At 45.8% G+C, this 17,959-nt stretch overlaps 1 protein-coding gene across 9 annotated transcripts in view; it reads left to right on the top strand.

Annotated features, from left to right (window-relative positions):
* MTMR1 (myotubularin related protein 1) overlaps positions 1-17,959 on the top strand; it is a 56,036-nt gene that overhangs the window by 3,252 nt on the left and 34,825 nt on the right. The window contains exons 2-6 of one of the 9 annotated variants that reach the window (XM_075260653.1): positions 3,308-3,413; positions 5,658-5,681; positions 11,397-11,423; positions 12,184-12,234; positions 17,085-17,160. In XM_075260653.1, coding sequence (XP_075116754.1) covers positions 3,308-3,413; positions 5,658-5,681; positions 11,397-11,423; positions 12,184-12,234; positions 17,085-17,160 — 284 coding nt within the window. Of the gene's footprint in view, positions 1-3,307; positions 3,414-5,657; positions 5,682-11,396; positions 11,424-12,183; positions 12,238-17,084; positions 17,161-17,959 lie in introns of all 9 variants that reach the window. The other 8 variants (XM_075260652.1, XM_075260655.1, XM_075260654.1 and 5 more) reach the window with 8 other exon arrangements.

The raw sequence follows: 17,959 nt of genomic DNA, 5'->3' as shown, positions 1-17,959 counted from the left end.
TCTGCTGCTATGACCAGGCATTTTTTCCGCTGCTCTTTTATCCTGACGTAATTGTCTGTTGGAAAGAGTCCTCAATTTTCCCTTCTCGGCACGCACACGTGTGTGCTGTGAATCCGCTACATACTTCTTGATTGTGCGATGATCACGACGAAGTGTCTTGGCAATGTTGATTGTAGTCATTCCTTGACCTAAATACTCCACAATTTGTTGCTTCTCAGCAGCCGACACATCCTTTTTCTTTCCCATTTTGGCAGAAAATGTAGGTTGCTTAATAATGTGGGACAGCCTTCTTAAGTAGTCTTGCCTTTAAATAGGACACACCTGCCAATCTAATTAGCACAGGCGTCTGCAATTGCTCTCAGTGATATAAAGAGCCCTGACACACATCGCCATCAATGACAAACAAAAAAAATTCTTACCTTATCACTCCTAAACACTTTTTGCATAATAATGTGGAACACCGTGTATATTGGAAAATTGTCTAACTTTTTTTATTTAGCAAATATTGCAGATCTTGTCTTGTCATTGTGGATGATACAACATATAGATAATCCTTTAATAGTCCCACAATAGGGACATATATATATATATATATATATATATATATATATATATATATATGCTCCTTTCTCTAAGGCTATGTTCACATACATGTCTGAGTTTCCATTTAGAGTCTCAGACAGAGTTTTCCGTAAAAATCCCAGACAAAATTTCAGAAATCTTCTGCACTTAGTGCTGTTCTCCCAGCGGACCCCATTATAGCCGGTGCGCTCCATTAGGGGACATCTGCGCACATCATTACACTGATTCAGGGCTTCAATTATTTTCGTTGTTCGGATCCCATTATGGAGCAGAACAATGAAAATAAAAAAAGTACTGATGTGAATAGAGTCTAATGCGTAGCACTTATAATAAGCAGTATTTCTCGTACCCGGATAATCTGAGTATTTATTCAATGCTGGTTCCAAAGCAGGAAATAAGCAGTGTGAACATGCTCTAAGTGTTTGTACTACTTGTCCTGGTGCCTTCTCTACATTCCTGATTTGCAGCGCTAGTCTTCATGTATATCTGTATGTTTTACAGGAAAGCACTGGCGTGGCGGTTCATAGCTTAACCCCTTCTTGCCCTGAGCTTTAATAGTACTTTGCATTAAAGGGGTTCTGTAGGGAGAAAATCTAGCTTACTGGAGCATTGTCTGTACTGGATAAGCTGAGTACACATAGATGCTGGTTCCCTGATGATTAGATTTTCAGCGTGCCATAAAGGGAGACTGGAAGTTACTAACCCTGCTGCCATTCTGGCTGGCTGTGATGTCACTGACTTCTCTCTACTCCTGATGCAGGTTTAGGCCGGGGCCCCACGGGTCAGAAACGCTGTCATTTGCCTAAGGGCTAGTTCACAGGGGGCCAAAGGGGCAGATTTTGACAGCGGCATCCACGTCATAATCCGCCGTTTTACAATGGTGGTCTATGGAAACGGCAACGGCCGATAGCGGGAAAAAAAAGAAGTGAGCTGCCCTTTCTTCAGGCGGATTCCGCTGCCCGCTGAGCCGCGGCTTCCGCCTGGCAGCCGCAGCCTCCAGTGTCAGCCCATTCATTTGAGCTGACTTCGGGGTGGGGGAAACCACGACCGCGTCATCGTGGCAGGCGGGTTTTGACCATATTTTGACTTGGCTCCCCAAGTCAAAATATGGTCAAAATCCGGTACACTGCCCCCCGTGTGAGCGAGCCCTTAGGCAGAAATGCCGCTGGAAAAATCGTGGCGTTTTATAGTAATTGTAAAGTGGATGGTGTTCACACGAGTCCTATGCCCACGTTGCGATTTCCAAAATCGGCATGATTTTGGAAATCGCAGCGTGTCAATTATATCTACAGAAACGCCAGCGGCTTCCCCGTAGATTTAATGATAACAGAAAGTCTATGGAGAAAAACTGTGAGCTTACAGCCTATCCTCATCACTGGACTGAGAGGAACGCCCTCATTACAGTATTCTTCCATAGACTTCTACTGTTGAGGGGGGCGTTCTTTATCACCAAGCCATGATATGCTGAACTATAAGGAACGCCCCCGACAGTGGGATTGGTAGTTGTGTATCTCTCATCTTGAGCTATGTTTCTCCTTTGTAGTCTGATGCTGCGGGCCTCTTCTCTTCTATCTGTCCACTACTTTTTGGTAACGAAGAACTAAGGGACAGATACGTGTGTGACTGCGGTGGTTTGTTTGCTGTCTGTTACATGGAGACACATAGGCCTGCATAGGAGCTGTAGATCCGGAATAGAACAATAAGACCTAAACGAGCTCTGACATTAAGGAGGACGTAGTCTTATTATGTTTTCAGTGGCCATTACCTCATCCCACCGTTAGATTTCACCCTTTCCAGGATCATTTCTTCCCTCCTTTCCTAAAGGTCACGCTCAGTCAGAGATGGACGGATCCGATCATGAGCTATTTCTTTCTCCTCTTTCCGAGGACGGTCCTGATCACTTGTGACAAGGAAACTTTCTATTCCAACTATTTTGTTTTAGCAACAAAATTCACCGGCCAAACACCATTGTGAGACTGAAGGCTTAAAGCGTCTCCCGTGAAATGTCACTGGTTTTTCCATTCGCCGTTACAGCTGCTTCTTACAAACCAAGGAGGTTTGGCAAGAGGTTTCCAATCCCACACAAGGAAAATCTTGTCTTGTATCATACAGATTAGATAATAAGCAGAGATTAATCGAAAGGTCAAGGATTTTATAGAATAGGTTCTGTTCATACCGAATTTAGTTTTTAGCAGAATATCGTAAGGACATGAATCATTAAAGGGCTTGTCCAGGCAAGAATTGGCAACCTGTTTATGTAATAAATAGGCATGGGGCAGTGGAAAAAAAAAAAAAGTACCTTTCCACGGTGCTGCGGTGCCTCCCTGTACGGTCCAATCTTCTGGGTCCTGGGCTGACTTGTGGCGGAGGTCCCAGCCTCATGTGACTGCTATCATCTATGCTGCTGACATCTATGTAATCGTAAGCATATAGGCCCAGGTCTTGTTTTGTTTCTGTGCAGCCAAACCACAAGCTTCATCTTGGTGACTGATGCTATTTAACCCTTTCCCTCCTGCAAATGAAAGGTTCATTTTTTTAGCTTAATTTGTCTTGTTGGCATTATTAGTGCAGACTCCAGCACAGTTCTCTCAATCTAAACTGTTGGAAGCTCAACAGGTCATTTTGGTTCCCTCTCTCCTGTGGCCCTGGTTCACCCGCCTGCTGAAGAGTAACCTGTAAATCTAGTATGTCAGAACTTATTGGACGTGTCTGTTCTTTCTTGCAGTCCTACTGGATCTCATGTTGAATGGTGCAAGCAGCTGATAGCAGCCACAATATCCAGTCAGATCTCTGGGTCCGTGCCCCCCGAAAATGTTTCTCGAGATTACAGGGTGAGTGGCTAATGTAGTATATCTGTGTGTTACGTTAGATAAATGCTATGTTTTCAGGCAAGTGGGTGAAATGTTCATCTAAGCCCAAACAAGATGATATGTTACCCTGTTCTATTGAGTTTTGACTTTTTCAGCCTCTATACCAAAGCCGTGCCTGACCTAAAGGGGGTCTGCAGGTCCGAAATGCCATCCAAACCAATAATGGTGCTTTGTAGGGGCCTTTAATAGAAGCAGAAATATACCTTTGTGGCCACAAACTGATGCAGAGATGATCTATTTATGGATATGCAAATCACACTGCAGGTTCACTGAGGGCGGGGCCTGATTTGTTGATGTGGATTAGAAAAACCATGTTCCAGAAACAGTGCCACACCTGTCCTAAAGTTGTGTGTGGTACTACGGGTTACACTGGGTTCACACCAGCGTTCGGCACTCCGTTCTCAGGTTTCCGTCTTCTGCATGCAGAAGACGGAAACCTGTCATGCCGAGTCCGGCCGTGAGCGCTGGTGAGTGTTTTATGCTCTCCGCGGCTAAACCGTTTTTTTTTTAAAACTGACACAGAGTACTGCATGTCCGACTCTGTGTCCGGTTTAAAAAAAAAAAAAAAAAAAAACGGTTTCGCCATGGAGAGCGTAAAACGCTCACCGGCGCTCACGGCCGCACACTTTTCAAACACACTCAAATGAATGAGTTTGAAAGATGCCGGCAGGTTTCCGTCTTCTGCCCAATTTTGTGCAGGAAACTGAAACCTGCAGAACGGAGTCCCGGGCGCAGATGTGAACGAGCCCTTAGCGCTATACACTTTAGTGGGGTGGAGCTGCAATATCAGACATAACCCATTAACAAGTGTGGTGCTATTTCCAGAAGAAAGTCTTGGTTTTCTAATCCTACACAACCCATTAAAGGGATTCTACCATTAAACTACCTTTTTTTCTAATGAACATGTCGGAATAGCCTTAAGAAAGGCTATTCGTCTCCTACCTTTAGACGTGGTCTCCGCCGCACCGTTCCGCAGAAATACCGGTTTTAACCAATATGCAAATGAGCTCTCTGCAGCAATGAGGGCGGGCCCCAGCGCTGAAACACCAATGAGCGCGTCTCCATTTCTGCCCAGAGCTCTTTCCTGCGCCGCCTCCTTCTTCTGCAGCAACTCCGCCTCTTCTGGCTTCTCTTGCTCTTGTAGTTCTATACAGGAGCATAGAGAGGCCACCCCAAAATGGCCGCCGGCCAGCTCCTGTATTGAACTGCAAGAGTGGCTACCCCAAAATGGCCGCCAGCCGGCTCCTGTATTGAACTGCAAGAGCGGCCACCCAAAAATGGCCGGCGGCCATTTTTGGGTAGCTGCTCTTGCAGTTCAATACAGGAGCCGGACGGCGGCCATTTTGGGGTGGCCTCTCTATGCTCCTGTATAGAACTACAAGAGCAAGAGAAGCCAGAAGAGGCGGAGTTGCTGCAAAAGAAGGAAGCGGCGCAGGAAAGAGCTCCCGGGCAGCAATGGGGATGCGCTTATCGGACTTTCAGTGCTGGGGCCCGCCCTCATTGCTGTGGAGAGCTCATTTGCATACCGGTGAAAACCGGTATTTTTACGGAACGGCGCGGCGGAGACCACGTCTAAAGGTAGGAGACAAATAGCCTTTCTTAAGGCTATTCCGACGTGGTAATTAGAAAAAAAAGTAGTTTAATGGTAGAATCCCTTTAACACCTTTCCTGATTTTTGGCTTCACCCTAAAAGGTCAGTAATAGACTAGAGTTTGGGGACTATAAATAGACAAGTCATTTCCCCTTAGGCCAGTTTCACACGACCGTATGCAGTCCCCGGCCGTGATTGAACGGCATGGGCAGCACGTAGATGTCATCCGTGTGCTGACCGAGCACTGGCACAGGTCCTATTCCTATCCACAAAACTTGTTAGGAATAGCACCTGTCCTAAATTTTGCAGCCTGAACTGAATGAATGGGTCAACGTGCTATCCGGGAAAACCCATATAGCATGCTGAACCACGCCACGGTATATATTATTTTTACTTTGTAATTTTATTAGCATGTCCCTGCAATGGAATGATAAAGTTCAACGGAAATACCATATGCCAGTATATCAAAATGTAATATTCTAGTTCGCTGGCAAAGTATCTTTACAGTAAGGGCCGACTATGATAAAAGATGAAGTTTCTTACACCTACTATGAATTTTAAGAGCCCACTACAGAGTACGTACCTTGTCTTGACTTTGTTGTGCATCTTAACAGGTCTACAAGAGGCCCGATATAAGGGTAAGATATTCCTGGTGTCCAGCAAGTCGGCCTCTCGCCTGTTTGTCCACTACGTGCCACATGTTGATAATTTTTTACGTATATCGAGTATCAAAATCTCTATATGGTACAAAAATGACCCTGCAACATTTCTGGAGAAGATGATTGGGAGCGGACGGATTCCAGATTTGTCTTTCTGTTTTTGTAACCTTTTGTCCATTTGGAGATCTTGATGCTCTTCTTGCGTTTTGTCTCTTCCTTGTGCCGTGAAGATGTTTTTCAGGTTTTGCAGCCTGTGTTTTTCGCTTACATTGTGCGTGCTTTGTTGGTTGCTCTGTAGTCTCACCGGTTTTTTGTTCACTTGTGCGAGTGTATTGTATTTTATGGTTGACCTCAGTCTACATAGACATTTGGTGGCCAGTCTGTGCAGTGTGTTTTTTGGCTTTTATGTGTGGTGACTTAATGAGAATGAACAGTATATTGCCTCACTTTACTTGTTACTTTTAATCTTATTTTTAAGGGAAACTGTGCCGCCATATGGGGTCCCAGGGGATGCTGTATTTTTACCTAGAAGTAATGATTCTAAGATTGGATACCTGTGAATTGAGCAAGCCACGATACTTTTTTTTTTTTTTTTTTTGTTTCTCCAGATTCCTTGCGTACACGTAACACTAGGTTCACACTAGCGTTCGGACTCCCGTCCTTTGGGTCCGCATGTGGACCTGAAAGATGGAGACCCTGTCTGCTTAAAAAGTAGAACATCACCCCATGTGATGAGGGCTTTTGGTACTGTGGGAACAATTGCTTTAGCGATTGATCCTCTTGCGTCTTGTCTGGAATAGAGCGGTGCGGAACCAGCCCTGATCGGTACGATTAGTCACGGATCAGTTCTCATTAAAAAATAATCTTTACATCTAATACAGCCTTAAGGTTGTCAGCCATCAATTCCAGTAACTCGACCTTCTCTGGTTTGAAGAAATCCTAAAAAGCAGCCAAAGGGTGAGCTTAAAATATAAATTGTAATATTAATCAACTAAAAAAAAACAAAAAACCTTAATACTAGCCAGAAAAAAAACCCCCTCATATTCTAGGTCTGAACACATCGGTCAGAATCTCCAGTATAGACATTGGCCCCTATATCGGGGCTATCAGACTGAAGTCCTTGTATGGGTTGGACTGGTCTTATTAAGGTTCATAAGACCAAGGCCTAGGTGATGTAGAAGAAGGGGAAGGATCTGTCCTATGTCAGGATTGGCGGTCCTGTGAGACAGCAGTCGTCGCATGCCTCGGGAGTATATGTCCCAAAATGAGGTCCATGGAGCCTAGCCTATGCTGCTGTAGTGTTATGAAGCCAGTATAGATGGTGGCGGGTAGCAGTGTCTTGTGTTAAAAGGGGTTGTGTGTAGTATTTCAGCTTAGCCCTATTTCCTTCAATAGAATCACTTTGCAGTACCAGACATGATCTGTGAATAAGAGTGGCGCTATTTCTGGTATACCATGATCTTCTAATCCTGTACAACCCCTTTAAAGGGATCCTGTCATTGGATACCCTTGTTTTCTGACTAACACGTAGGAATAGCCTTAAAGAGGATCTTTCGTGGTTTGGGGCACAGGCAGTTTTATATACTGCTGGAAAGCTGGTGAGTACTGGGGGGGGGGGCGTTCCTCCCCGCTCTCACTGTACAGCGCTATAGACGCTGCTGGGAAGAAGGACGTTCATGACAGACTGTCAGGAACGCCCTTCTGACGATGAAGAGCTACGGTACCGGTAACACTAGCTCTTCACCCGGGGCACAGATCGGGAAAGCCAACAGTGCGCTGAATTCAGTGCACTGTCTGCTTTCCAGCAGTATATAACACCGCATGTGCCCAAATCCATGAAAGGTCCTCTTTAAGAAAGGCTATTCTTCTCCTACCTTTTAGATGTCTTCTCCGCGTCGCTGTTTGGTAGAAATACAGGTTTTCTTCGGTATGCAAATTAGTTATTTTGCAGCACTGGGGGCGGTCCCTGGCGCGTAAACATCACTGGGGGCGTCCCCAATGGTGCAAGAGAGATCTCCAGCGCCGCCTCTATCTGCTTCTGGAACGCCCTCTCCTTATGTCTTCTTCCGGCGCTGGGTTTCAATCTTCTAGGCCTCAGGCAGAGCCGACTGCGCATGCCCACAGCCACAAGAAAAATGGCCTCTTAATCAGTAAGCTGCGTAAGCAGCCACAAGAAAATGGCCACTTACACAGTAAGCTGGTGTAAGTGGCCATTTTCTTGTGGCCCGGGCATGCACAGTCGGCTCTGCCCAAGGCCTAGAAGATTGAAACCCAGCGCCGGAAGAAGACACAGGGAGAGGGCGTTCCAGAAGCAGAGGCGGCGCTGGAGATCTCTCTCTCACCATTGGGGACACCCCCAGTAATGTTTAAGCACTGGGGACCGCCCCCAGTGCTGCGAGATAACTAATTTGCATACCGAAGAAAAAACAAATTTCTACTGAACAGCGGCGCTGAGAAGACATCTAAAGGTAGGAGAAGAATAGCCTTTCCTTAAGGCTATTTCTACGTGTTAGTCAGAAAAAAAAGGCTATCCGATGATAGGATCCCTTTAAATGAGATGTCTGCTAGAAGAGTCACGTAAGTGTAATATAGGAGAACACGGCAGCAATTGTTCTATTTTACTTTCCCTACAGGGAAAATCTTGCATAACCTTCTCAACAATGACGGTGTAATGTACTGCCAGATCTTCCATTTTTAGCAGTTCCCTTATACCGTACGTGACTGGGTTTTCCGAACTAGACAACCATGATGAGCGTTTCTCACCTTTACACAGTATAGGGGATACATATGCCCTTGCTGGGGGTCCTCCACAGCCCCATTCATTCTCACGGTGTTGATGCGTGCAGTTGAATGGAGCAGCTCACGTGTCCTCACCGCTACTCCTCACTACAGACGGGAGACCTAAAGGCCTCAAAACTCTTATTCTAAAAGTTGGCGTGATTCCAGCGACCGGATAAATTTACGTTGCAGAAAAACCCCTTTATTAAACCTCCTTGCGATTTTAGTAGCTTTATAGATTTTTCCGCTTTCGCTCTCTTCCCCGTACACCAGTCCGGTGAGTATGTGCAGAACACTTCGGGTTTAATGGCTTTAAATAAAATGTAAGCTCCCATTCCTGCTTTTTACTGGCGTGTAAGGATCCTTGACAGCTTGATAGATGTGTTACTAGAGGCCGTCTGCTCCACATCATTGGGAGACGGTCAATACTTCTGCTGCGGGATGTGCTTTGTTTAGTGTCATTCTTCCACAGCGCCGCTTGCCTGATCCTCGCCATTACACCGGCTTTTCTGCTGCTCAAGTGAGCATCCGGTTTTCTAAACCAGGCGAATCCGTCAGCTAGGGACAATCTGTAAGGAATCAGCACAGTAGTCTCATGGGTCACCATGTCACCGCTGTGTCCCCGTAAACGCGTATTTCATAAGTTTATGAATATACAGCAATGAGCCCCCTATCACTCCAGGACGCTGAGACGTCAATTAAAACCGTCAATTACAACCATCTATATATTATATTTTATGTACATAACGTTATAGCCATTGGTAATACAGACCACTGCTTTATAGGGTTTTGTTGATGGGGCTCATTACTATACGTATTTTGCGGACTATAAGGCGCACTGGACTATAAGGCGCATTACCCATGAGCGCCTTATAGTCCTGTCTAGGTTCATATATAAGGCGCACCGGACTATAAGGCGCAGCGCTGTCTGGTGCGCCTTATATGTGATTGAAAGCGGCGGCACGCAGACTTTGCCGGCGGCTGCTTAACCCCCCGCGTGCCAGCCGTTTCTATTCATTTCAATGGCACGCGTCCATTGAAATGAATGGAAGCGCTCGGCACGCGAGAAGTTACATCCATACATTGAAATGGGAGCGTGCTAAGTTAGAGATGAGCGAATACTATTCGAATAGCACGCTCCCATTGCAATGTATGGAAGTGGCACGCAGACTTTGCCGGCGGCCGCCGCTTAACTCCTCGCGTGCCGCCGCTTCCATCCATATATAAGGCGCACCAGAGTATAAGGCGCACTTTTGATTTCTGAGGAAATCGTAGGATTTTATGTGCGCCTTATAGTCCAGAAAATACGGTAATCTTAGTCATTAGTCTGTGTCTTGGGGCTTATTCACACTCCTCCTTTGCAGACATGTGATGATCACACATACTATCCAATCTTGCTTATTTTAGGGTCATTTTTTTCACATTCATTAAAAACCAGATCAATTTTTTTTTTCATCTGTCTCCGTGAAAACTTGACCGCTTATGGATGGCATCTGTACGCCGTTTATTTTTACGGGCTGAGGCGAGATTCACAAGACGTGAGTTTCTCCTGTGAAACTTAGTCCGTGTACGTCGGATTCACCAGCCTGAACGCCATGTCAGGAGCAGGACTCCTAACAGTATAGTGATATATGATGCTAAGGATTCGCTCACACGGGGCAAGAGATGCCAAATCCACCTCAGAATCCGCCCCATCACAATGGAGGACTATGTAGACCGCTAGCTTCCTTTTTACCGTGAGCGGTATGTTTTGGCTCAAGAAAAAAGAAGCGAGCTGCCCTTTCTTCAGGTGGATTCAGCCCCATGGTCCGCTTCGCGACAGCACCCTCTGGACTAGGCCCATTCATTTGGGCCTACTCCGGAGCGGGATGCCGCGACTGTCGGAAGCTGCGGCAGTCTCATTTTGGTCCTAGTCTGACGCGGCTTCCCGCATCAAAATCAGGACCAAAATAAGCCGTCCCATGCCCGGAACTAGCCCTAAGAGTCCTAGCCTCCCATACAATAATCCCTACTGGACAGTATGTCACTGGCAGGCAGGGACTCCTATCTAGAGAACTATACTGCTCTCTGTCAGTAAATCTGAAGCACACGTGGACCAAGTTTCATGGGTCGTCTCGTGAATTTGGCTATATAGACTTTAATGGAGCGTTGTGGTCTGCACAATAGAGCAGGCTGCCATTGTTTCTCAAATAGACCTGTTCATGCACCCATATTAGCAGTAGGTGTTCACGATATCCATGGACATTACGCCAGTAGGCCTCGTTCACACGGGGCACGGAACCGTGTATTTTGGTCCTGATCCCAAATGAATGGGCCTAGTCCGGAGGGTGCGGTCACGAGGCGGACATGGGGGCTGACTCAGCCACGCAATCCGCCTGAAGAAAGGGCAGTTCACTTCTTTTTTCCGTGAGCTGGAACATGCCACACGCGGAAAAAAGTAAGCTAGCGGTCTACATAGACCTCGATTGTGAGGGGGCGGATTCTGAGGGGAATTCGACGTCAGAATGCGCCCCCTTTTGCCCCGTGTGGTGCTTTACTGTAACTGACGGGCTTACACTGTACACCATAGTCCCTCTGTGTATTACTAATGTGGCGAAATCTTCCTGTAATGACTGTGTATTTGTACATTGCATCTTGGTAATAACGGGATTGTTTCCAGGTAAACGTTCTTGTGAGTACCATCCACTTTCTATAATCTGATCTTCTATTTGAGCATGATTCAGATGGTTACACGTCTGCTGCCGGTCTGACCAGTGATCCGCATGGTTGCCCCCTTGTACGCTGCCTATTTATGGCATGCCCGCTGTGTGTCTGGCTTCTTGTAACTGCTTGTCTATCACAAGACTGTGCACCCGCAGCAGATGGTGATGTGTATTCTGACATTCATGTACATTCTCTATTATGTCTTACTCTAAGCCGACCCCAACACTCGAAATTTCTCAGGTTTGTATAACGTGTATTACAAGCATTTCAGGAAACTGAAGGAAGCTACTTGTGTTTTCTTACCATTGAGTCCTTCTAACACACAGGACGTCCATAATGGTATATACAGATGATGTCACATATGGACGTATGACCTCTCTGTGCAACCTCCTAAACTTTAATGGCTCCCTGTTGGACAAATGGAGTTTTGGGGTTGTGTTTTTTTTTTTGTTTTTTTTTTTTTTTTAATAGACCTTACACTGTTATGTCGGAATCCCCAAGTGTGGTATTACTATGGTAAAACACAAGATACCCCAACAAGGCCTCCCCCAAATACTCATCTACAGGTCCACGATTCACCCTTTGCAGGTATGAAGCTATACAGGTGGTCCATTGCATGTCAATGGCCACGCTGACAGATACCAGAGACCTCCATCATCCATGGGCTGCCATATCCCCTCTAACATGGGCACCTATGGGTCACGTCATAGGTCTAGAGGCATACGCCCGAGGTCTTTGCCAGTAAAGCTTCCACCACCGTGGTTGACCATTGCAGTATTCTGTGTATGAACACTTTGGTAATAACACCTATGTAGCGTTCCTTCTCAGTTTCTGCACGTGCTGACTTACATGCCAAAGAGGACGTCCACCCTCCACTTTGTGCGCATGCGTGGCTACTGTCTTGACTATGTCTTTAAGTCTGACCTGTCCTTTTATCTGTTGTCTGCATGATTATTTTTCTCTTGTTGCCTCCGTTCTGTCCCGCCTCGTGCACACTCAGGATATACAGGACGAGCACAATGGCTATCATTCCGAATCGGAGGCTGAGCAGGTGGCAAGTTGTACCCCTATATTTTATATCACCGTAGTGCATGTCTCTAGGTTTTAGATATGTCTTAGTATAATCCATTCTATGAATATTCTGCTCATTTAGAAGTCATCATCACTTTTGAGAACATTATATGTTATAGATCGGGGTCGGCAACTTTCGGCACTCCAGCTGTTGCAAAACTACAACTCTCAGCATGCATACACCCATAGAAGTTAATAGAGCATTTTGGGAGTTGGAGTTTCGCAGCAGATGGAGTGCTGAAGGTTCCTGCCCCCTATTATAGATTATACCCTTAAGACTGCAATCACTTTTTCGGTGAAGAATGTTGTATTTTTACCTGGGCTAGAATACCGACTCTGACTGCTGCGGAATCTGCTGCAGAATGTTTCTGCCTCTCATTCACTTCAATGGGAGTTATAAGGCAGGATCTGCCTAAATATCCAACATAACGCTGATTTTTCCGCTAGCTGAAAAAAATAATTCAGCGTCTGACTACCATTGAAATCAATGGCGGCTGGTTTCAGGTGGAATTTGGTGCTGCTTTTGAGACACAATCCAATTCACATTCAGCACCAAGTTCCACCATGTGAACATACCCTAACCGTAGCCCTAGGCCAGTGATGGCGAACCTTTTAGAGACCGAGTGCCCAAACTGCAACCCAAAACCCACTAATTTATCACAAAGTGTCAACACGGGAATTTAACCTTAATGTGCGGATCCACAATTGCAGACAATTACAAACCTGCAAAATACAGTTATGTGAATGGGGCTTTATAGAGCTTTCTGCTCCACTGACCCCCCTACACATTCCAAACTGCTTCACAGTGACACCCACACAGTACAATCAGCTCCACAGTGGTCCTCACACAGTATAATCTGCTCCACAGTAGCCTCCGCACAGTACAATCAGCTCCACAGTGGCCTCTGCACAGTACAATCAGCTCCACAGTAGCCTCCGCACAGTACAATCAGCTCCACAGTAGCCTCCGCACAGTACAATCAGCTCCACATAGGCCTCCACACAGTACAATCAGCTCCACAGAGGCCTCCACACAGTACAATCAGCTCCACAGAGGCCTCCACAAAGTATAATCTGCTCCACAGTGACCCCCACACAGTACAATCAGCTCCACAGTGGCCTCCGCACAGTACAATCAGCTCCACAGTAGCCTCCACACAGTACAATCAGCTCCACAGAGGCCTCCACACAGTACAATCTGCTCCACAGAGGCCTCCACAAAGTATAATCTGCTCCACAGTGACCCCCACACAGTACAATCTTCTCCACAGTGACCTCTGCACAGTATAATCTGCTGCACAGTGACCCCCACACAGTACAATTTGCTCCATGGTGGCCGCCACACAGTATAATCTGCTCCACAGTGGCCTACACACAGTACAATTTGCTCCATGGTGGCCCCACACAGTATAATCTGTTGCACAGATGGGTGTCCAAAGAGAGGGCTCAGAGGTGGCACTCTGTCACCCGTGCCATAGGTTCGCCATCACGGCCCTAGGCCTCCGTTCACCCCTTTGCACAGTGAGTGTCTTTCTAGCTTCAGTTGGGGTGGCACGTACTAGTATATCTTTTGTCTCACTTTACTATATTGTGGGACCTGCCAAAAACTAAACCATGGTATACGCTGGAGTATATACCTCTGATATCTACCAGTACCCAGCTGTGAACAGAACCCAAACTAGACTTAACTGCATTTGAAACCTTGATATAAGTGTGTGAATGAGACCAAGATGGCAGACTAGTTCGCAACCTATAGGGCACGCTGCAGAATGTAAACCCCACCGCTTGCTCTAAAATCTGCTCTGAATGTTTGTTTTTTCTAATTCATGTGAATGAGGTTCAACATTACTGTTTTTCACGCCAGGTGACAAGAAGGCCTCAGATACGATGTGCTTGTACATTTAGGCTTCATTCACACCTACATTTGGTCTGTTCCCAAGCAGAAACCTTATCCTCATAAAAATGCGTTTACCTCAGGAATCCCACAGACTCCTTAAACTAGAAATGGGGTCCGTGTGGTTTCCGCTCAGTTTCCACACAAAAAATGTGGACAGAAAGGTGCAGCTCGCAGCGCTATTCTCTCTGCGTTTTTCATGCGGAGAAGGGAACGGAATCCCCGAACGTAGATGTGAACTGGGCCTTACACTTCTAATTTACTTTTTTTGGGATTGTCATTACTTATAGGCTTTTCCTGTGTAAATTGTAAAACTGCCACAGGGTTTTCCCCTTTGGTTGATATCTGACCACAGAGTATGAATAAACCCTAAGGCAGGGGTGGGCAATTAATTTTCCCATGGGGCCGCGTAAGAAATTGAAACTATGCTAGAGGGCCGCGCCATGGCAAATTTAGCTCCACCCACTTCTACGTTGACTCCGCCCATTCCCAGTCATCTTTCCATGTGCCCCCACAAAGTATAATCCTCCTACAGTCACCCGAACATTATATGTCCCCACATTATAATGTTCCCTTCCAACTGCCCCACATTATTAAGTCCCTCTCCTGGTGCCCCAGTATAAACTTGTGGAAACTAGAGGGGACATGAAACTGGAGCAGCTGGAGGGGACATTAAACAGTGGGGGTAGTTGGAGGGGGGCAATAAATTGACAGCTGGAGCGGGACATGAAACTGGTGGCAACTAGAGGGGGACATTAAAATCAGGAAGCTGGAAGCAGACATTAAAACCGTAGGGGTAGCTTGAGGGTGACATTAAACTGGGGGCAACTAGAGGCAGACAGGTCCCTCTCCACCTACCTCCATTGTTTAATGCCCCCTCCAGTTGTCCCCATTTTAATGTCCCCCCAGTCTAAATGCCCTCTTCATCTACCCCCAGTTTCATGTTCCCCCCTCCATGTCTCCCTCAGTTTCATATCCCCCTTCATCTGCCCCATTTCATGTCCCCCCTCCATCTCTCCCCCAGTTTCATGTCCCCCCCCCCTCCATCTGCCATCTCTGCCCTAGTATAACATTCCCCTTCCATCTTTTATGTGGTATTTTGGTCATGTGATTTGTACAAGATGTACCAAGTGATAAAATAAAAATAAATTTTAAAAAATGTGCACGTTAAGAAAGCAATCACTGTCATGTCCGCCATCTTTTTGCTGTTATTTTTTCACGAACTTGGTTCTAAAGATAGAAGTAGCGTTACTATTGTCTAGGATAGATATATACTGTCAAGTGGGCGGTCCTCCACGGACCAGTAAGGACCAGCTGAACAGACTGATTATAGTACTTGACAATACACAATTTGCAAAGTGTATTGACAAGGCAGTGGTCTACGACTTTCCATGTGACAGAGCATGCAAACCCGGCACGCTACACCAAAAAAAAAAAAAATGGCATCAGTGGACTCCATGCCAGTTTGTTGGCGTATACAAGACAAAAAGTGATATAATAGTTCTGTGAAGACCTGGGTGGCAGTGAGAGACTTCAGTCCCAACATTTTCCGTATGTATATCACCAGCGTCGGCTCTTTATAGGCCTTGACAGTGCAGGTAATGTTGGGAGATTTGAGCTGTGGAGCTGACAGAATTGTGAATTCAGCTCTGGACTAGTATACAGACTGTAACTAGTGATGGAGAATATTTTGCTTGCGTATGGATTATTTTAATAATCTAATTCTCACCAGTTGGCGTTGACGCCCATTTGTACATTAGTAGTAGAACTTTGTATATGATAGCAGCATTATAGCTTTGCTTGCCCATATTACGATGCATTCATTAATGTGAGGTTAGGCAGTGGCAGTTTCTACATTAATGAAGTGGATTTTTTTTCCATTAAATAACCATTCTGCAGCCTCTCTTTCGCGCCAGTCCTCTGTTAGTCCTCCTGGAAATATATGACTGAATTGTCAACTGGGCGTTACCAGTGGAAGGTGCATGCTCTGCCCAATAACTGCTCCCAGTATCAGCCTGGACAGGGACACTGCCCTTTTATAAGGAGAATGCCAACACCCGCTGGTCAATCAATTTATTCCTAAATATTCAGGAGGAGTAACAGAGGAACGGCACAATGATCCAGAATTCTTATTTCATGTCAAGTATTTACTAACCTAGCGCAAGGAGAGGCGACATCCTTTTTAAAGGGGTTGTCATTTACTTACCTGGTCCCGGGGGTCCGTCCATATCACGACCCCAGAGTCAGGTAAGTAAATGACACCTCCCTGGACAACCCCTTTAAGGAGTGGCAGCTCTATCTGTGGACAAATAGTCATTACACCGTCCCTCGATCAGCATTTTGGGATGCCTTTTATTGATCCTGTAGATCTTAAAGGGGACTATATCAGAGAACATGCCCTTTAAATTCTATTCTAACTTTTTATTACAAACCGAACCGCAGTAAGTTTAGCATTACAGTAAGGATCTCACATTAATGGCTGTGTCCGTGCTCGTATTGTGTACGCTGCTTGTTTTTTGTGGGCTCCATTCAAGCTACAATAGCGAGCCTTACATTGATTTCTATTCTTCACTTCTGCTTCCCACTGTATATAAAAGCAGGACATTGATTTCTGTGCCCGACCTCCCGGTGGAGCTGTTCAGTACACAAACATGTCTATAGCTTCATATGCATTACTGTTATGAGCTGCCCACGGAAATCAATGTCTGCCCTGGATATTAGGCCATAGAATGATGTCGCATTTCGGATGAATTTATTATACATGAGATAATGATTGCGGCGGGAGGTGATCTAGACTGGATGGAGCCCACTGTGTCTTATTAATCCCGTATTCACCGGTCATTTTGTAAGGGGCCGCGCTCCTCACTGGGTGGGGAAGGGCTTCTACTTCTTGGAAAAATTCGACTGGGATATGACACACTTATTCTTTTTGTCAGGCTCTGAGAGATGGGAACAAGCTGGCACAGATGGAGGAGGCACCACTTTTTCCTGGCGAGTCCATCAAAGCCATTGGTAAGAGAAGATGAGCTTCACACAGTCATATATAATACTTATACGATAGGTCTTTTTGGTCTTAACCATCATTATATAAAGACCAACGTTATCAGAGAGGAATGTCTCTTTATGCTATTGGACCATGGGAAGAATATGCAAATCTGTCTTCCATGATGTAATTAGGAAGTCAGCTGCTGTCTCAGTGTTGCAAACCAATAGAGGGCGCTCACTGGAATGTGCAAGCCTGTCTTCCCTGATGTAGTTAGGAAGACAGAATTTCAGTGACATAACCCAATAAAGGCTGCTCCCTTTAGCATCATGCTCGACCTTCCAAGAGGCCTTTGTTTTGCAATGACGCTGGGATTATTACTAGGTATAGTCTCTCAATCGAGGACGGCCGTTTCAATGTACTTGCATCTCGTCAGCTCGATGTAGAGAGGACTATAACCTGGTAGAGGTGAGACTTAATAAGTCTCCACACACCTATATGTTGGTCTCTCCCCAAGGAGTGACAATATCCCCTTAACCCTGTCTAAGCCTCTCACCTCTACCAGGATATAGTTCTCTCTACATCGAGCTGACGAGATGCAAGTACATCGAAACAGCCGTCCTCGATTGAGAGACTATACCTGGTAATAATCCCAGTGTCGTTGTAAAACAAAGGCCTCTTGGAAGGTCGAGCATGATGCTAAAGGGAGCAGCCTTTATTGGGTTATTTCACTGGAGTTCTGTCTTCCTAACTACATCAGGGAAGACAGGCTTGCACATTCCAGTGAGCGCCCTCTATTGGTTTGCAACACTGAGGCAGCAGCTGACT

The sequence above is a fragment of the Leptodactylus fuscus genome, chromosome 11, assembly GCF_031893055.1.
Source record: "Leptodactylus fuscus isolate aLepFus1 chromosome 11, aLepFus1.hap2, whole genome shotgun sequence".
Lineage (NCBI taxonomy): Eukaryota > Metazoa > Chordata > Amphibia > Anura > Leptodactylidae > Leptodactylus > Leptodactylus fuscus.
This window is presented reverse-complemented; position numbering and strand designations above follow the sequence as displayed.